The 19,949-nt window shown below is 32.5% G+C and overlaps 2 protein-coding genes across 2 annotated transcripts; both read left to right on the plus strand.

Moving 5' to 3' along the window:
* The first annotated feature begins 6,573 nt into the window (after positions 1 to 6,573).
* LOC144546677 (cytochrome P450 CYP72A616-like) lies at positions 6,574 to 10,125 on the plus strand. The gene is made up of 5 exons (XM_078295214.1): positions 6,574 to 6,958; positions 7,216 to 7,436; positions 7,919 to 8,163; positions 8,567 to 8,957; positions 9,396 to 10,125. Exons 1-5 carry the CDS (start codon positions 6,652 to 6,654, stop codon positions 9,822 to 9,824), a joined length of 1,593 nt encoding a protein of 530 aa, XP_078151340.1. The 5' UTR covers positions 6,574 to 6,651; the 3' UTR covers positions 9,825 to 10,125.
* A 5,625-nt stretch (positions 10,126 to 15,750) lies between these two features.
* LOC144546684 (putative aldo-keto reductase 1) lies at positions 15,751 to 18,700 on the plus strand. Its single transcript, XM_078295221.1, has 7 exons — positions 15,751 to 15,885; positions 16,013 to 16,180; positions 16,514 to 16,726; positions 16,873 to 17,045; positions 17,312 to 17,408; positions 17,862 to 18,015; positions 18,302 to 18,700. The coding sequence occupies exons 1-7, from the start codon at positions 15,844 to 15,846 to the stop codon at positions 18,481 to 18,483; spliced, it is 1,029 nt and encodes a 342-aa protein (XP_078151347.1). The 5' UTR covers positions 15,751 to 15,843; the 3' UTR covers positions 18,484 to 18,700.
* Positions 18,701 to 19,949: the final 1,249 nt, after the last annotated feature.

Consider the following 19,949-nt stretch of genomic DNA (forward strand, 5'->3'; position numbering starts at 1 on the left):
ATATAATGAAAAGCCAATATTTATAATATAATATTAATTTTTGTAAATGTCCGGAATGTTTTAATCCCACATTAGATAGAAAGAATTGCAGCGAGTGGTATATAAACCCTTCCATATGGTTTTAAATTAAAAAAGTTGGGTGGCAGAGAGTGCTTAGCACACGGATGTTTTGCTTCTACCCTGATAATCCAATATGATAATCCAATACGCGAATACACCAATACGAATACAGAACAATATGATAATCCAATACGCGAATACAGAACTTGCCTATGAGTAAAAAATAATAGGAACTATCATGATCAAATAAATCTTATTTTTTTATTTTTATTCATCTATTAAATCAAGATTTTGCAAAGACAGCAATTGAACAGCATACTAAAAGAATTTTACGAGGGATCAAATGTGGTATATATATAGATATTATTGTTAGTGTGTGACCCAGGAGTCAATAGTATGACTAATGTATCTTATATTTTGTTTATATAATTGGATGATGTATATTATTTTGTTTATTGAATTTTATCATAATGAATTATTTGAGTTGCAGACTTGAATTGTAAAACACTGTAGTTGCAAATGATAATTACTCTTAAAGTCCCTAACCGAGATAATTAGCAAAAAAAAAATACTAATTTACTATTAAATGTATGCATGAGAATTAAATGTTGGTTATGTTTTACAATCTAAATGATAAAGACAAGGTCCTGATGGATTTTTTTTTTTGCTGGATTGTGAAATCCAAGCAAAAAAAAAATTCTAAGCAAAAAAAATGAATTGTGAAATCCAAGCAAAAAAAAAAGAACCCAAAACGAAATCCAGGAAAAAATTCTAAGCAAAATGAAACCCAGCAAGATTTTTTTTTTCTTGGATTTTCTTTGCTTGAAATATTGCGCTGGAGCAAGATATTTTTGTTGGATTTCATTTTGCTGGGTTACGTTTGTTATATGTTAAAATAGTGAAAATTAAAGTGTATTTCTACATGTTGAAATCCATCAAGTAAATTGTGAGATGGGCCTAATTAATTTTTTTTTTTCCATTGTTTATAGTTTGAATTGATTTATACTATACATTTCAACAACGAAAGCTTTGAAAAAAAAAAAAATCACGAAACACATAATTAACTGGTGCATTTAACTTGTTATCCATTTCACTGGTAAGCAAGTTAAATGCACCATCAATTAACTGGTAATCAAGTTATACATTTCACTGGTAAGCAAGTTCAGTACACCATTAATTTACTGGTAATCAAGTTATTTCACCAATTTGAACTTATTTTTAATTTTGTTGAAGTAAAAATTCCATAATACCCAAAATTAAGGAGTATATGAGGCAAATTAGGTTAAGGATTAGTTAGACAGTTGTAGAAAATTTGAGACTAATCATGCCAATTTTTTTGTTGTTACTTTATATAACAACACACACAACCATTATTCATTATCTGGTCCAGTATAGGTTGCTTCTGGTGTAAACCTGTGCGGCCTCATGTAAATTCACTGTTGCTACATTATGTTGACTGGTTTGTACTTGTATTGGAAGTTATTATTACAGTAGTAGCCTACTATTACACTTAGGGCGTGCTCAAAAACAGTAATAGTCTAACTAGAAATATACCTCACGTTGCTTCAGCATGGATAACTGACATAAGTTATCTTAGTTGTCAGTGATATTATAGATCAAAAACAGTATATCATGCGAGAATTAGTTTATATTTTTAAAAATAGTACACAAATAAAACAAAAACTTATAGTAGAACCTTTTATTGGTTCAGAAAATTTGCTACAGCTGAATAGGAACTAACAGTATATTATAAAAAAAATAAACTGCAATGATATTTTAGTATGTCATAATCAGCAACATCAAAATTTCACAAATTTCCGATGAAGAAATGATTAAATTTGATAATGTACATAGAAATAATATAGTAAACCCTTGTATATATATAAAAAGAAACAACAACATGGCACCTTACTCAAGATAGAAAATAGTATTGCATCTCTTTCCTTAAAATTACCAAATGTATTTACCAGCAAAAAATCTCATTACAAAGACTAATATGTACGCCTTACATAATTAAAAAAAAAACAGTAGTAACGGGATAGTCTTCTGATAAGACATAGCTTCCTTATTTACTGATATATAGACATAAAAAGGATTTGTAATTTTTGGAGTGGTAGTACAAAAACAACCTTAATTAGTAAATGCTAGATAAGAACAATGTTAGTTTTGTTCTTTGTTAACACATCTGGATACAACAAAAGTACAATTTGGATGTATGTTTATAATTGCTTGGACTCTGACGGAGACCAATCCATATTCCATAAAATAAGTGATATGCTGATATTACCTCACTTGGAATTAATATTTGGTTTTCTTATCCACACGTATTCATCCTTGGCATACATCAATAGAAGGTAGCATGAATCAATTATTTGGTTTTATATATTTTATTTGAAGAACAATTTGTTTTTTATATTATCTACAACTCACACGCAACTAACCAAAAGAATTATATGACATTCACGCATAATAGGAAAAACTTTAAACAAACAATACATTTACAAAGAAACATACAACTCACCATGAAGCATACCAATTGACCTTTTCTTCTTCAATGAATCTAGTGAAAGAGGGAACATGTACCTCATTTCTCTCATTATAAACTAATGCATCGAATTTGAAGAAGGAAATTAGTAGTGCAGTATCAAATGAAAGGAAATTAGTAGGGCAGTATCAAATGAAACGGTGGAAATATACTATACAATCACTCATGGAAGGCTCAAATAATTTGTCAAAAAGAGTCAAGGTTAGTAATGATGAAGAAGAAAGACAAACAAAAACATGAAATGCTTATCCCAACAATAAATCAATGCTAAAATCTTTTTCTCTAAATCAGAGTTAACTCAATAATCAAACCTAACACTTTTATCTAAATCAGAGTTAAAATGACAACATACAAAAATAGTAATATTATTTCATCAAATATATAAATAAAAATAGAGAATTCAGATAGCTTACTAAGGCAAAAGTTACCTCGTTGTCGGTGTACCTTAAAATATGAATGCTACATTTTCCATCTACAAATAACAAATTTTTAAACAACAAATTAACCCAAATTAAATAACAATATGTAAGAAAAATGCAGTTAAAAGATAACGCGTTAATTTTATTAAGTAGCCATGTTGTATAATATAAGCATCTAAAGCTGAGTATCCGCAAAGTAGCACTTAAAAGATGACTTGGAACCGCTTACCTTCTCCTCCTTTCCATCATCTTTGTACACTGCACATACAAAGGATGCATAGAGAAAAAGAAAGACTAAGTATTCACATATCTGATTACAAAGTATGACAAAAGTATTCCGGTTGATACAGTAGATGTAAGATTTCAAGTCCCCTCATTTTATTATTTTTCTAATGTTATCCTCAATCAGTGATACATTATCCATTACCAGCAATTAATTTCATCTGGTACAGTACCAGTGACTTTAGACTACCAGTCCATCTATACATAATATTTATCCAAAAACAGTGCAAACTAAAATCCAAAAACAGTGAAAACAAAATATAGACCTTTAAAACTCGGGCAATATGAAAATAAAACCATCTCAAGTGAATACATGGACCAGTAATTGATGCATAATGCATATGATAACATACTAAAAAAACTCATAATGTCACAGGCCAAGTTCAATTCCCTATTCTGCAACATTATGGTACACAATTACAATAGTAATTGCCAAAGTTGAATTGTGATTTCTTCTCCTGGCTCAAGGAACATGTTATAGGTGAGTCTTTGTTGACTCAAGGAAAGAACCCTGTATATTAGAAAATCAACATTTATGTTAGAGTTGAACTTAGTGATGTGCACAGAAGTTAAAGAGAATTATTTATGAGCATCTAATTTTAGAATTCCTTTTAGTTGTCCTTCAACAATAATAGAAGTATCTTTCTAAAGTAGTATAAAGAACATCAAATGTAGCTTTTCCTTCTTATCGACATGGACTTAACCACCTTGAAACACCACTCTGATGATCTTGGCTTTGACAATTTTTCAATTATTCTTTCCATCCGTTGTCATCAAAATTGTATATTATCTTTGAGCATGGCAATATCAATGCAAGCACAACCAATGATTCTTAATAGTTAAGAACTAATTTATTAATTATAAAAAAGTAGCCTTACTGTTCTGACTTGAACTCAGAGTCTCAGAGTCAATAATAAAGGTTAAAACATCAAAATTGATAATAACGACTAAGTTATGATTGAAATCCCGATTCAAACACAATCCATCGAATAGATAATTTGAACTTTCCATAGGAAGTAACGCTATCACGTATATAAAGAATAAGCTGACAGCTAAATTAAACATATATAGTAAATAAAAAAAGAATAAACTAAATCTTCATCCAAAGAAAACTTTACTATCTGCAAATCTTTTGTACCAGAATTAGAGGTGCAGGTGTGAGGCCTGGTACATAATGTCAAAGATATAAGCCTTTTGAAGCCAAGGGACCAGGATGTGGTTCCCTTCTCCGACGGTCTCTATTTTTTTTTTTTCTTTTTTGAGTAGTCCGACGGTCTCTTGCAACACCCCTCTACACGAATAAGAGATCACCTCAATAGACGGTGTACGGAGACGCCTAGTAGCGTCACGCCAACACCGAGTCTGATCGCCCCTCTTGTGAGATTTGTGAGAAATAAAATCGGGCATGGCCGCCAGGACCTCCCGCAGTTACAGGGTGAGAGATCGAGTGTGAGTGGGTTGAATGTGTGGTTTTTCAATTTAGTGGGAGTGAGGAGAAACCATAGAAGACAAGAGAGGTGCGCAGGAGAAGACATATTGAAAATGGGATTCAGGTGGGGATTTGTCGGAGGGAGGGAGAGGAAAAAGGGAGAAGTAGGCAGAGGGAGGAGAGGGGGGAGTAGTGGGAATGAGGTTTGAGCCAGAGAGCGGAGGAAGAGCGGAAAGGGAAGCGGCTGCTAGAAGGTTCGAGAGAGGAGAAAGTATTGTAGCGAAGGCGAACGTTCAAGAGGGAATAGTCGTTTCGTGCGGAGCTGCACTTTAATCTGTTTCGTTCGTTTCAAATCGGACGTAACAGATAAGATTTTGTCTAAATTGAAAAAAAAAAAGATTTAGAATTTGCGGAGCTTTTAATCTAGTCCGTCCGATTCGAAATGAACGGATCGAATTAAAAACTCCACACAGAACGACTCCGCAGAGAATACGCTTCCCGTTCGAGAGAGAAAAAAAAGGAAAGAAGAAAAACAATTTTCCCAAACAGAAAAAATTTCAGAAAATTTGGAGCTGACAGTGGAACTTAGTTCTAAGTCTCATTATTGAGGAATGAAATCTGTTGCGATCCGAATTTAATTAACAATACCCTGAAATCCCTGCTTTTTCAAATCCAACCATTCAATTTTTTCTGTGCACGCATCTCTAAATAGCTAGTTTTTCTATGCACGCATCTCAAAATAAATCAACAGTTGAATTTGAAAAAGCAAAAATTTCAGAGTACTATTCATCCAATTCGAACCGCAGCAGATTTGTTTCCCATTATTGATTAACACTGTAGATAAATAGTACTCATCTATTCAAATTTAATACATAAGAAAGATGTGCATCCGGCCAGCTCTTTTTCAGCTGTGAAAAAGCTAACAAACAATAATAGATGACATCATAATTAAGGAAGATTTTGAAGGGATGAAGAAGGATGACAGAGGAAGTGACGTTAGAAGGCACTTCAAAATATATATGGGAGATGGAAAATTTTATGTATATTCCTCCAAAATCTCAATATTATATTTTTTTCTTTTAAGATTGATAATATCATATTTATTTATTTTTCAAATTTTAAATCTTACAAATTTATCTGGTTTATTGTCTTTTATAATAAAACTCATTTGAAATATATAAGTTCTCATTTTATTCTTATAAAAAAAATATGTAACATGCTTAGAATAAATGTTAGTCTTTATTTAATTATTTGTAATGAGAATAGAAATAAGTTACAAAATTTTTGAACTGATTTTTACTGTTTATGTTAAAAAAAATAAAATTTTGAATTTTTTTTTCTAAGTAAACATTAAATTTTTTACTTCCGCCGAACAAATCCGAAGAGAGGAGCAACACAGCGTTAACGAGAGCGTATCCTCTGCGGAGGTTTTCCTGCGGTGCTGTGCGATGGTTTTAATCTGGTCCGTTCGTTTCGGATCGGATGGACCAGATCAAATCTTGCCCGAATTTTAAAAAAACTCAAAATTTGGTGAATCCGTAATCCAGCCCGTCCTATCCGAAACGAACGAACCACATCAAAATCACCGCACAGCACCGCAGGAAAACCTACTCAGAGGATACGCTCTCCAGCGTTAACAGATCTCCAGGGGCAGACCAAAGTAACGGAATCTGACCGTTAAAACAATTTAGACGGAAAGGAATGAAATAAAAGCAGATTGAATTGAATGATATCATCGTCTTCGAGAAACGCAGTTTAAATATTTGTTGACCAGATTTTGACACCTGGCTTGGTTTACAATCCATACTTTCCTATTCTCCTCCCTTTTATTACCCACTTCGATCCCCCCCCAAAATTATAATCACAGGTCTTCCGCTGTAATACTCAAAACCTCAGTGAAATACCCCACTACCAAGATGCAACAAATATTTTCACAGTTTGGATCCAACCCCAACCTGTGGATATGGAGTTTTTTCATCGGCGCTTTTTCCTTGTTTCTCGTATGGGGAGCGACCCAAGTCCATTCATGGTGGATTAGGCCAAGGCGGCTGGACCAGGCGCTTAGGAAGCAAGGTCTGCGGGGTACTGTGTACCGGTCCCTTGCTGGTGATGTTAAGGAGAACACCCGGCTCAACAAAGAAGCGCAAGCCAAGCCCATGCCACTTTCGCACGATATTATCCCTCGTGTTGTGCCTTTTCTTCATCGCAGCATGAAAGAATTTGGTGCGAACTCAGAAACAGTATCATTATTTTCTCTTAGTTTTGATGGGTGAATTACGAGGGAATTATTTTTGTTCCCACCATACTCATTTATTTTAGTCTAAAATACCTCCCAAAATTCAAAATTATCAATTATTGTTCAAATTGCAATATCCCAAATTAAACTTCATCACCGACGGATGTAATATCATTGGCATAATCATTCATTGACGCTCTTTAACCTGTTGGATGAAAATTGATTTCACTTTTACAAAATACAGGCAAACAGTCTTTTACTTGGTTTGGGCCCATCCCAAGAATTACCATCAGGGATCCCGAATTAGTGAGAGAAATTCTATCCAATAAATTCGGGCACTTTCAGAAACAAAAAACGAGCCGATTCGGTCGGCTATTAGCTGACGGCCTTGTGAATTATGATGGGGAAAAATGGGTTAAGCATAGAAGACTTCTCAACCCTGCCTTTCATGTAGAGAAGTTAAAGGTAATTTATGACATAAAATAAAAATTAGGAAAGTACTAAATTGTTTCAACATATACCTGGTTCTTACTTTTGATATATATATAGGTTCTTTGCTGCTAAGTTGATGAAACCTTCCACATAAAATTATTTCAGTCTAGAATTGTTTGGCACCTTACTTGTACTTTTGGGGAAAAAAGAATAGGAGCAATGTTGGTGGATAATATAAGTGCGATGGGAACTCAGAGTTTATGATGTGCTCCTATATAATTATGTATTAAGTTGGTACTGCTGGTCTCAGTTAATTATTAACATCATTTTATCAATTCATGATGAAAACGGAAGTACAATATCTGTAGCGACCATTCATTTTTCGGATGTCAAATTTAAATTCACAAGTTTTAGAAAGAGAATTATTAATTTTGATGTTTTAAATATTGACTGTGTGGGTATAACACTTGTATTATTCTTAATGGGAAGCCAATTAAAAACCTTTTTCTTTTCAGAGGATGATGCCAGCATTCTCTACATGTTGTGATGAGTTAGTTGACAGATGGGAGAACTCAGTGGGTCCCGATGGATCATTTGAGCTAGATGTTTGGCCAGAGATGCAAAATTTAACGGGAGATGTCATTTCAAGGGCAGCATTTGGCAGTAGTTACCTGGAAGGGAGACGCATTTTCCAGCTGCAAAGTGAGATGGCTGAGCGTTTCATCAAAGCTATTCCAACCTTGTTCTTGCCATTCAACTGGTACCAGTCCATTTACCTTGTTATTTTGGCTTTTATTTAAAAAATAATTTTGTAATTTGTGATCAGTTTCATGATTCTTGTACAAGAAAAAACGAAGTGCAGCAGTTGACCAATTTTCTTCTGCCTTATTATGCTTTTCAAATGTACTATTACTATAAATTTGTGGATATTGTGTACCTTTTTTTTCCTAATTTCTGAAATTATTCAGATATTATAGCAGTATTGTGTAACAAGGTTTAAGAGCTAATTTTAAAAAATAATAATAAACATGCAAACAAACAAACCACTAAATTTGCTCGTCTTATTCTACTTCCAGTTTAAGCCTAGCCTAGGTACCAGGGTACTTGTCAATATTTTGGTCAAGAATTGTTAATTGATTGGGCCTCGTTCACTGGTGTCACAGGTACCTACCATTTGAAAACAATAGAAAGATGAAGCAGATTGCAAGAGAGACCCAAACACTCCTCATGGGCATTATTGCAAAAAGAACGAATGCCATCCAAAATGGAGAGACCGCAAAAGATGACCTGCTCGGTCTTTTGTTGGAATCAAACATGAGGGAAATGGGGGAAAATGGTAATCCAGACTCAAGTCTTGGCATGACAATTAACGATGTGATAGAAGAGTGCAAACTATTTTATTTTGCGGGACAGGAGACCACGTCAGTGCTGCTGACCTGGACTATGGTTGTGTTGAGCATGCATCCTGAGTGGCAAGAAAAGGCCCGTGAGGAGGTCTTGCACCATTTTGGGAAGAAAAAGCCAGATTTTGATGGCTTGAGCCGACTAAAAATTGTGAGTTTTAAATATTAATTAATGCGGATGCAGAGAGATCATGTTTTCACAATATTAGAAGGGCATTTACAATTATGATTCCATCCTTACAACAGTTTCGATAGTGCCAAGGCATACGTGTATACCATTGAACCTGTTTTATTATTATTATTTTTTGGTGATGGGTATTGGACAATTACGATACCTTACCATACAACATTTTCTGATAGTGCCAAGGCATATGTGTATCCCAATAAAGCATATCCAATTAAAGCCTTAAAAAGTAAAAACAATGGCTACGGACTAAGGGACCGAGTTGCTCTAGCTGCAAGTCAATTATCTTAGTATTTTATGAACTCAGAAGGCGGAACTTCCTACTATAATGTAAACTACAATAGTTGCTCTAAGGACTCACCCTTACATTTTGTTATTCATGTTCTTAATTTATACCAATTTTAGGTGACCATGATACTATATGAGGTGCTTCGCCTGTACCCTCCCGTAACTATGCTTATCCGTCAAACATACAAAACCATGCAACTTGGCGATGTAATTATTCCACCAGGTGTTCAGCTATCATTGCCAATACTATTCATCCATCATGATCCTGACATATGGGGCCCTGATGCAACCGAGTTCAAACCAACACGGTTTGCTGAAGGCATTTCAAAGGCAACAAAGGATGGGCAGTTAGCCTTCTTTCCCTTCGGGTGGGGCCCACGTATATGCATTGGCCAGAATTTTGCACTTCTTGAGGCTAAGATTGGGTTGAGTATGATTCTCCAGAATTTTAAATTTGAGTTGTCTGAAAAATACCAGCATGCTCCATACACTATTATTACGGTACATCCTCAGTACGGTGTACCAATGAAGTTCTACAGAATATGATTGACACTGATTTTACGGTAATAAATATTTTATTGTATAATGTAGGATTAGTTATCCTGGGTCGTTTTGAATAGCTTAATCAAAAAATACTAGTGGAGATAATCAATCTTTGGTTTATATAGTTGTAAAGACAATGTTGTCTATGTTAGAGGTTGTATGTTCAAAATCCTGATGGAGGATTTCTTGTGAATATTAAATAGCTAGATGGGTTGATCTCCAACTTTTAATAAAATAAAATAATTGTGGAATGTTACTATTCTCTACTAGAGATGAAAATATGCAACTTTTTTTGTCCCCCTGATTTGTCCAGTTCTCTTTATCTGTGCTTCTGGATTTTATTCTCTATGACTGCCTATGAATTAAATATTGATTTAATAGGTAAATGAAAAAAAAAGGATAAGATTCCTTGATCATGGTAGTTCCTACTATTTTCACAATATTTCGCAAATCAATCAATTGAACAACATAACTGAAAGAACTTTACGAGGGATTAAATGTGGTATATATAGATATATTTGTTTGTGTGTGATTTAGGAGTCGATTAATAGTACGTATGACTATTGTATCTTATGTTTTGTCATATAATTGGATGATGTATATTATTTTGTTTCATGAATTTTATCTTTTTTTTTTTTTTTTTTAAACTTGATAGTAGCTACCAAGGTTCGTGAGGGGGAATCGAACTCTCGACCTTTGGGTATAATAACTCTATGACATTTTTCTAGCCAATTGTGCTACCTCCCCTTTCTCGTTTCATGAATTTTATCATAATGGATTATTTGACTTGAGGATTTTGAATTGTAGAACTCTATAATTGCAAATGATAATTACTCTTAAAGTTCCTAACTGAGGTAATTAGCACAGAATACTAATATATCAATAAATGTTAGCATAAGAATTAAATATTGATTATATTTTACAATCCAAACGATAAGATATCGATTTAATCTTATGGATACATATTGCAATAATTACTCTTAAAGTTCTTAACCGAGGTAATTAGCACAGAATACTACTATATCATTAAATGTTAGCATAAGGATTAGATTATGTTTTACAATCCAAACGATAAGATATCTCTTATCGATTTAATCTTATGGATACATATTGCAAAAATGACATTGGATATATAGATCCAAAAAAAACAATAAGCCACAAGAATAACACATTTCTATTTTAAATTTATTATAGATAATATGTGACATAAAAATTGATGCGGACAATTGTTCGTTGTTTTATGACGATCGTGATATTATATCATATGTATTATTTGGGTTATCATAATACATTATGCTAGGTGACTCTTCTGATTTATAGAATTAAAAGAAGTTTTAATTTTAATACCAACACAATACAAATCTAATTAGGTCACACCAAAGAGGTTATTTATGGAGCAATTTATTTAGGTCATCTGATGACCTGAAATAAATGTCATGAGATGATAAACTCAGGATTCTAAATAAATGTGCATATGAGATGTGGCATTTATTTCTTGACTCATGTGAAAGAAATAGTAAATTGGCAAAATTATTTGTGTACATGAGGTGTAAAAATCAAATAATATGCTAATTAATTTATAAGAGAAAATGTTTAATTGGATTATTTAATTGATGAAATTATTGGACTAATTAATTAGAGTCAATTATTTGATGACATATGATGATATGATGTCTAAATAATGGGCTATCAATTAATTAATATGGTGTGTGAAATTGGGTGGAGCTAATGGGCAACAGAGGCCCTTCAAATTTCGGCCTAGCAAGGGAGTGGTATGCCATGGTAAATAAATGGAAGTTCAGATGAAAGTGGAGTGACTTGGGGGAAAGTTCAGTTGACGGAGTCAACAGAATAGGAGCTTTTTTATTTTAAATGGACCAATGGAACAATGGACCGTTAAAATAGTAAATTACCATCTACCCTTAAACAGATTGACATAAAATGCGATCTTATCCATTCAAGGTTTTTGGGACTGGCAAATTAGTGATTAGATCAAAGTTTGAATGAGATGTGGCATATTTATTGAAGAGAAGAAATTGTTAAATAGACCATGGTCCAATGGACCATTGATTTGGTGATTTACAATATGGCTCTTTTAATAGAGTAGAATTAGGGTGTTCTTAAGTTCACCAAAGTGTTTGGTGAGTTTAACTTTAAAATTCATCAAATTGGTTACAAATGATGAATCTGAACCATTGGAGTCATGGGTGATACATCTACATTTGAAAATTTTAAACATTCGAATTAATTTAGTATAAAGTCAAGTGATCAAAAAATGTTTAAAAAATGAATGCACTAAAACTAATTTATTAATCTTCTAATTTTGACCGATTGACTTTATACTAAATTAATTCGAATGCTTAAAATATTCACATGTAGACGCATCACTTTGTAAGGTAAGTGGGTTCCAACGATTCGGATTCATTATTTGAAACCGATTTGATGGATTTTGGAATTAAGCTCACCAAATACTTTGGTGAACTTAAGAACACCCTAGTTCTACTCCTCTCTTTTTTTTGAGGAGAAAACCCGTGGGTAGTTCTACTCCTTTTAACATGTCATCTAGACCATCAAATAGTAGGGGCATGATTGTAATTTCTTATTCTTTGACAATGTTGAAGTAATCAAGTTATAAATGGAGTCCCGGTGATATTATGATAACAAACCGGGCCTGAATTGATTAAAAACACAAACACACAAACCAAATGGATTATCACTGAATAATTTTATGCATAAAATTCATTGTATCTGTTTCATTCAGCTCGGATCTTCAACATTATTTGAAGCATACTTGAGAAGTTTGTTGATATTATGATCACAAATAAAGCATAAACCGAATAATGAATAAACACGCATATTAGTTCGAACGTACTGTAAACGCAGTAATTAAAACAAAATTTTATGCATAATAAATATATGCTGTAACTAAGTCTTTTATATGTCCATGACTTTATATTGTTGGGGAATCATAAAGGCCAAACAATTACGCCTTATTTAGAGATCAAACAATTACATCTCATCTAGAGATCAAACACTTACACTCCAGGGAATGAGAAACAGTTCCCCACCTTAATCTAAGGACCGTTCTATGCCAAAGAGACCCAAAACATAAATCATAAGTGCGGAACATAATATCTGATTCCATGTCGTTTGTCATGGAATAACCAAAGCCTTCAATGGCAAGAAGTCCTTCTCGTCTTTTGTCGTCGGGTCGAGGAATAAGTCTTCCAAGACAGCAAGGTGTGGCCCTTGAGAAATCCTCTCCATATTTCCTAATGAATTTTTCTTCTCTATTCTTCGATGGTGGAAGAAGAAAAGAAGGCACACAAAACTGTATTTTTCTTAAGAGAAAAACATATGTTCAGTTTTTATGCTTTTCTTGGTTACCTTGTGCCTTGGGAACCAATATTTATATATAGAGATGTAGAGTCGACATATTGTCAAACCTTAACCCTAAACCAATTTTCTGGCCACATGCCAACTTAAAAAAAAAAACGTGCAACTGCATCAAAATCTGTGTACCAGCTAGGGAATCGGTTTCCTTAATTGCTAATTTCAGAATCAATCTATCAATGATTTGATCTTTGCCTAAATTATTCTACACATATGAGGACCACATCCTAATTAATATATTGATTGTTTATTTTCTTATTTTATCACTTTAATTGACAATCATATATAACAGTAAACAATGCATAATTAGATTACATATATACTCAATGTTAGCATTAAATCCAACGAAGTTGGCAATAAATCCAACATATATATCATAGCTAAATCAAACATGTACAATATTATTGAATATTATGTATACAATCTTGCTAGAATGTACTTTCAGTATATTTAATTAAACATACTATCGAAATATATATATTCCAGAAACTGTGTATCAGAGATTTTGGATTTACAAGAATTATAAATGTGTGAAGAAAATGATTTGTTTATAATGTGAACATTAGATCATAGGTTGACAACGCCACTCTTGTTTTTTTTTTTTTTTTTTTAATTAATAGAAGCAGCACTATGAACAAATTTCTACAAAAACTCTTACTCGCCTAGGGCTTTTTCTTACAGAAATTCTTCAAGAATTTTATTGTTGAATTATGTGCTCAAAAACTTGTTTTTCTGTGAAAGTTGAAAACAAATGACAAGGTGCTACGAAGAATACTTTGATAAAAATATTAACAACATTGTTTTAACTTTGTGAAACTTATTGATGAATTTGTGAAAATTTAACATAAAAGACAATAAAATTGGTAAATTGGTGAGTTTTTTAAGTTTAGAGGGAAAATACATAATTTCAATGTTTTTGAGGGGTATACGTGAAATTCCCCCTTAAATCATATATGGTACGTTCTTATACTTTTTGAAACTTCTTTTTTATTTTTAATTTATTTTGGAAATTCAGATATGCGGTGAGAGAATAAAAGTAAACGGTCTAAGAACATCTCTCCATTCCAGCAATTGAAATTAATTGCTAAAAAACAGTTATGAAAATTTTAGAAATTAAACACTTGACCAATTCATCTACCCTTATATTGCTACAATCAACCAAACACTTGACCAATTCATCTTTGAAAAATGATTTCTTATTAAGCAATTATTTTCAACAATTGCTAAATAAGCAATAGCCTAACAACTCAGCAATTAAATTAGTAATTAACACATCATATTAGCAATTAAATTAGCAATTTACTGAATGATTTAATCGTTTTGCTCTCATGATCCTACATGCCTAACAATAGTTGAAACAATGACAGTAGATTCAAAGAATTTGTATTTTCTTTTTCCTTTTTTGGCATGAGGCCCGGAGGTAGGCTTGACATTAGATAGAAAGTTTAAAGAAAATTCATTGAGAGAATGGAAATCACTGTCTATTCAATGAGTAGGAACAAACTTGTTGTGAGTAGAAAAAAAAAACAAAAGTTCTTGTCCGCGGCGTGACACTCAATTTCTGTCTGTAATATTGTGTTGTGACTGCATCAAAAATAAAATTTCTCATATTTTGTGGTTATTTGGTTTAAAGTTTTTTAATGGCTTATTTAAAAATTTCGGGTTTTCCTCATTAGAAATAGACTTGTTTAGTTGTTTGTATTTCCTTTCTCATGTTATCTCACTATATTATATTAGGTGCCTGCAAATTGTTTAATGAAATATTACCGTTGATATTTTTTGTATTAATCAGATTCCTAACAAAAAAATATTAGGTGCATGCAAATTGTTTAATTAGATTCCTAACAAAAAAAATTTGAGTAAGAAATCAGGATCATGCCCTCATTTGCATTAAAAACGGATATAAAACACAAAAAGTAAAAGTATTTAAGCCAAATATAGTACGTTCTCATACTTTTTAGAATTCTTATTTATTTTTAATTTACTTTGGAAACTCAGACATCCACAAGTGAGAGAATAAAATTAGCAAACGATCTCTCACGGAAAGTCACATGTGCAATGAAAGTCACATAGTCAAGCAGTTGAAAGTCACCGAACGATTTACTCGTTAAATTATGGATTACGGTCCGATTACGCTAATTGACTCTTTCAACGTTGAGTTTTGATCTTAAATAAAAAAAATGTGAGAAAATCAATATAATTTTTTTATTGAAACTGAAATGTCCAATTTTGCTAACATTAATGTGCATAATTTCCTGCTACCAAGAAATTACATTTGTTTGTACTTTGTAGTTTGTACCTACACTTACGTCCAAGGTGTTGATAGCCCCTTCCAACCTACCCAGCCATGTCTTATATTCAACAGTTTAAATCCAAATACGGATTGACCGAACGATTAATTTAACTGTTACGGTCCGATTCCGCTAATGTAGTAGAACTTTCAGTCGCGGCAGTCATTCTTGAAAACTGAAAAACCGGAGGAAAAACAGAGCACACTGCTGACCTAATCAATTATAAAAAGAATCGTCCTCATTGTGTCGATTAGTATAAATAATCAAGTATCAAAGAACTTTCTCAGTACTCGAAAATACAAACAATTTGTTCACAAGGAAAAACAGAGCAAGCCCAGATGGCCACTTCTAGAGTGAAATTGGGATCCCAGGGATTAGAGGTACTACATTCTACGCATAATATCATCAGTACTATTTTGACAGTTTCTTATAATTTTTCTTCTATTTTTTATCTAATAAAACCCTTTCAAGTAAAGCTATACAAAAACAATTTTTGTTATTTTTTAGGTATCAAAGCTGGGTTTCGGATGCATGGGGCTCACAGGATCTTACAACTCTCCTGTGTCTGATGATGTTGGCATATCGATAATAAAACACGCATTTGACAATGGCATTACTTTCTTTGACACCTCGGATGCATACGGACCTTATACCAATGAGATTTTGGTTGGAAAAGTTAGTTCTTGACTTCAAATTGTTTGTTAAATATCATATTTTGTTTTCATGCATGAGCAGGCTGCAGGGGAATTTGAATTTTTATAGAATTTTGAAAATAAAAAATAATGTCTGCACAACTCCTTTCAGATCAAAGAAGAATTTGTTATTTGTTCAAGTATTTTTAAAAGTTACAGAAAAATAATGCTTCACTAATTGTTTTTAATAATGCTTCACTAATTGATTTTGGTCAAGTATTTTTAGAAGTTACAGAAAAAAAAAAAGTTAATTTGAAGTTGCATACAACAAACTTGTTATATATTTTCCAAACCTAAGGAGACCTTCATTTATCAGGCTCTTAAGCACTTGCCAAGGGAAAAGGTGCAAGTGGCTACCAAATTTGGGATAAGTGGCAAGAAAAACGTTGTGCGTGTTGAACAAGTGATATGTGGCAAGCCAGAATATGTCCGTGCGTGTTGTGAAGCTAGCCTTGAAAGGCTTGGAATAGAGTACATTGATCTCTACTACCAACACCGGGTCGATACAACCATTCCAATCGAGGAAACTGTAATTAAGTTCTTGTCTTACTGTTCTTTATTTATTCTACAAATTCATTTGTTGCTTGTTTTGTTAATTTGCTTGCGCCAATTCTAGAGTCTCGCTATAATAAAACCTTGTGAGATTGATTTTTTGTTATATATATATATATATAGATTGGAGAACTAAAGAAGCTAGTCGAAGAAGGGAAGGTGAAGTACATAGGGTTGTCAGAGGCAAGTCCCGATACAATCAGGCGTGCACATGCAGTGCATCCAATCACTGCTTTGGAGATGGAGTGGTCCCTCTGGACTCGTGATATTGAGTCAGAAATTGTGCCGCTTTGCAGGTGATCCTTTTTCTTCTCTTTTTTGTTATATAAAATGTGTTGAAATAAGGAATATATAGGACACTTACCTGTGATGAAGTTTAGCTTATATGGTCCCAATTGAAGGCACTTCATTTGCAGTTTCACATCCACACATATAAGTACAAAAATTAATAAAAACAATATAGTGTAGATTTGATATATTGATAAAAAAAACAACCCCAAACATACACATATATGAGTATTGTTAAGGTTACTTATTTATTAGTTGAATTTTTGTTGCACAGAGAACTTGGCATAGGAATAGTGGCATATAGCCCGCTTGGGCGTGGAATTCTTGGTGGTAAAGGAATTGTTGAAGAATTAAAGGCCGGCTCAATTCTGGTAAATTGAAAACCATATTGCCTATTCTGAACAAATTCATCTTGAGTTTACATACCATTTTAATTATGTACGAACAGGGACCTTAAAAGAAATGTAGGAACAGTGCTACAAGCAATAATTCAAGACTCAAATTAGTAATATAAAATCAAACAATGAATAAAACTAATTATTATTCAACCTAGTAGTTATTTCCGAAGGTCCAATAATGCCTTACTGGTAAAGAGATTTACAGGTGTACGTAGTACAATATTCCATTTTCAATCCTACAAGATTTACAGGTTGTACATTAACTGTCATTGGCAGGGTTATCCAATCATCTTGTGAAAAACTATAATGCAAAGTTACAGAGACCATCCTTAATTAGTCCCAGAAAACGGTGTGTGTTTTTTTGTAGCTTGTATACATGTACATGTTACTGGTACTAAGCTATTATTGCTCTTTTATGGAAAGTAGACAAATCACCCAAGATATACGGGGGAAAATTTGGAGAAGAACAAATCTTTGTTTTCTCAGCTCGAGAGCCTAGCGAAGAAGCACAAATGTACAACTGCTCAGCTAGCTCTAGCATGGGTTCTTCACCAAAAGATTGATGTGGTTCCCATCCCAGGTTTAATTAATTAATTTTAAAGCAAAAATTCTTTCTCATATCAATTTGTAGAAAATGATTGTTATAATATTTATCGTTTTCATGTGTTGATTATTTGAAATGGTGATATAATATTATAATTATATAAATTAGTTAAGGAAATTAATCAGTACTGTATAACCATGCACCCAAATTGTTATATAATATCTTAAATGATACAAAAAAAAGTGGGTTACAAATTACAACAATAACCATAATAATAAGACTGGCAATTAAAATTAATTTTTTATTTTGTGGGTTATATCAGGAACCAGCAAAATTAAGAACTTGGATAGCAACATAGGCGCATTGAATCTGAAACTGTCAGATGAAGACGTGAAAGAGTTAACTGACCTTGTAAGTGCAGATGCTGTAGCAGGAGGTAGAATATACAAAGCATTTGAGCATGCAAACTGGAACTATGCAAATACACCACCTCTCAATCTGTGAGAATAAGATTATATGATAATTGATAAGGATGAAGAGATAAAACATGGAACATGTTTGACGATTTACTATTTTCCTTTACTTTTCTTTTTTAATAAAAGGGTGGGCGGGCTACAAGAGATTTATTATATTGCAGTTACTTGGATCTTTGTTTTATTTGTAATATTTACCTCCTGTGCATTAAAGCGTGGCTGGTTTCAATATATGAGTATTTAATTGTATTTGTACTTGTATTAAATTCTTGATGAATTTTTTTGTTGAATTATGTGAAACTTTATTTTCTTTGAAAGTTTAAAAAAAAATGACAATGTGATATGAAAAAACTCTATTTTTAATATTTTGATTATCAAAAGTTTGAAAATAAAAATATATTAAGAACACAAAAACTGAAAGTATTAAAGTGATAGGGGAATTTCACGTAAATCCCTCAAACACTTTAAAATTATGTATTCCCTCTCTAAGCATCAAGAACTCACAAATTGAACCATTTTATTGTTTTTTTATATTTAAATAAATTTTAAAATTTCATACCCATATTATCATTTATAAAAACATACAAAATATGTAACATGTTTAAGAAAATGTCGGTCTTATAATTCGGTGGTTTCCGATAACAAATGGTTCAATTTTCTACTTCTGATGTATGCACAAAGCCATAACTTTATTATTATCAAAATATTGATGACGTCAAATCATTGATGACACACCTCTGCTCTCTAAACGACTATAACTTTAAAATACATTTACTATTTATTGTGTGTGTTTGCTTATTTTTTTCAATGGATTACGGTTTCATTTATGAATCTATGATTCAAAACTCATCGAAAGCATGAATTATGGTTATATTTAGGGTAAATTTCTCCATAGGTCACTAAACTTTGTATTTTGTTACGAATTGGTCACTCAACTTTGATTTGTCCCAATCAAGTTACTCAACTTTCTATTTGTCCCAAATTGGTCACTCCATAACTTTTTCATCCAAAATTTGGACGGAATATGTTTATTCCGTCCAAAATTCTAACGGAATAAGCATATTCCGTCCAAAATACTAACGGAATGAGAATATTCCGTTAGTTTTTTGGATGGAAAAGTTATGGAGTGACCAATTTAGAACAAATATAAAGTTGAGTGACTTGATTGGGACAAATCAAAGTTAAGTGATCAATTCGTGACAAAATACAAAGTTTAGTGACCTCCAGTTAAATTTACCCTTATATTTATGATTCAAAAATCATCGAAAGCATCTTGTTTGGAATAAAAAAATAATGGTTATATTTATGATTTCATAATCTTGTTCTAAAAATTATTTAAATGAAAATATTAAGATCTAAAAAAAAAATTAACATCATTGAGGCAATCTAACTATATTTTCTTTTGTATATTTGAATAAAATAAACCAATGTTCTAAATAGCGTTTATCGCGTCATAGCGGGGAGCCTCCAAAAAAAGCTATAGCAAAAGCTATGCCA

The sequence above is a fragment of the Carex rostrata genome, chromosome 30, assembly GCF_964058835.1.
Source record: "Carex rostrata chromosome 30, lpCarRost1.2, whole genome shotgun sequence".
Classification (NCBI taxonomy): domain Eukaryota; kingdom Viridiplantae; phylum Streptophyta; class Magnoliopsida; order Poales; family Cyperaceae; genus Carex; species Carex rostrata.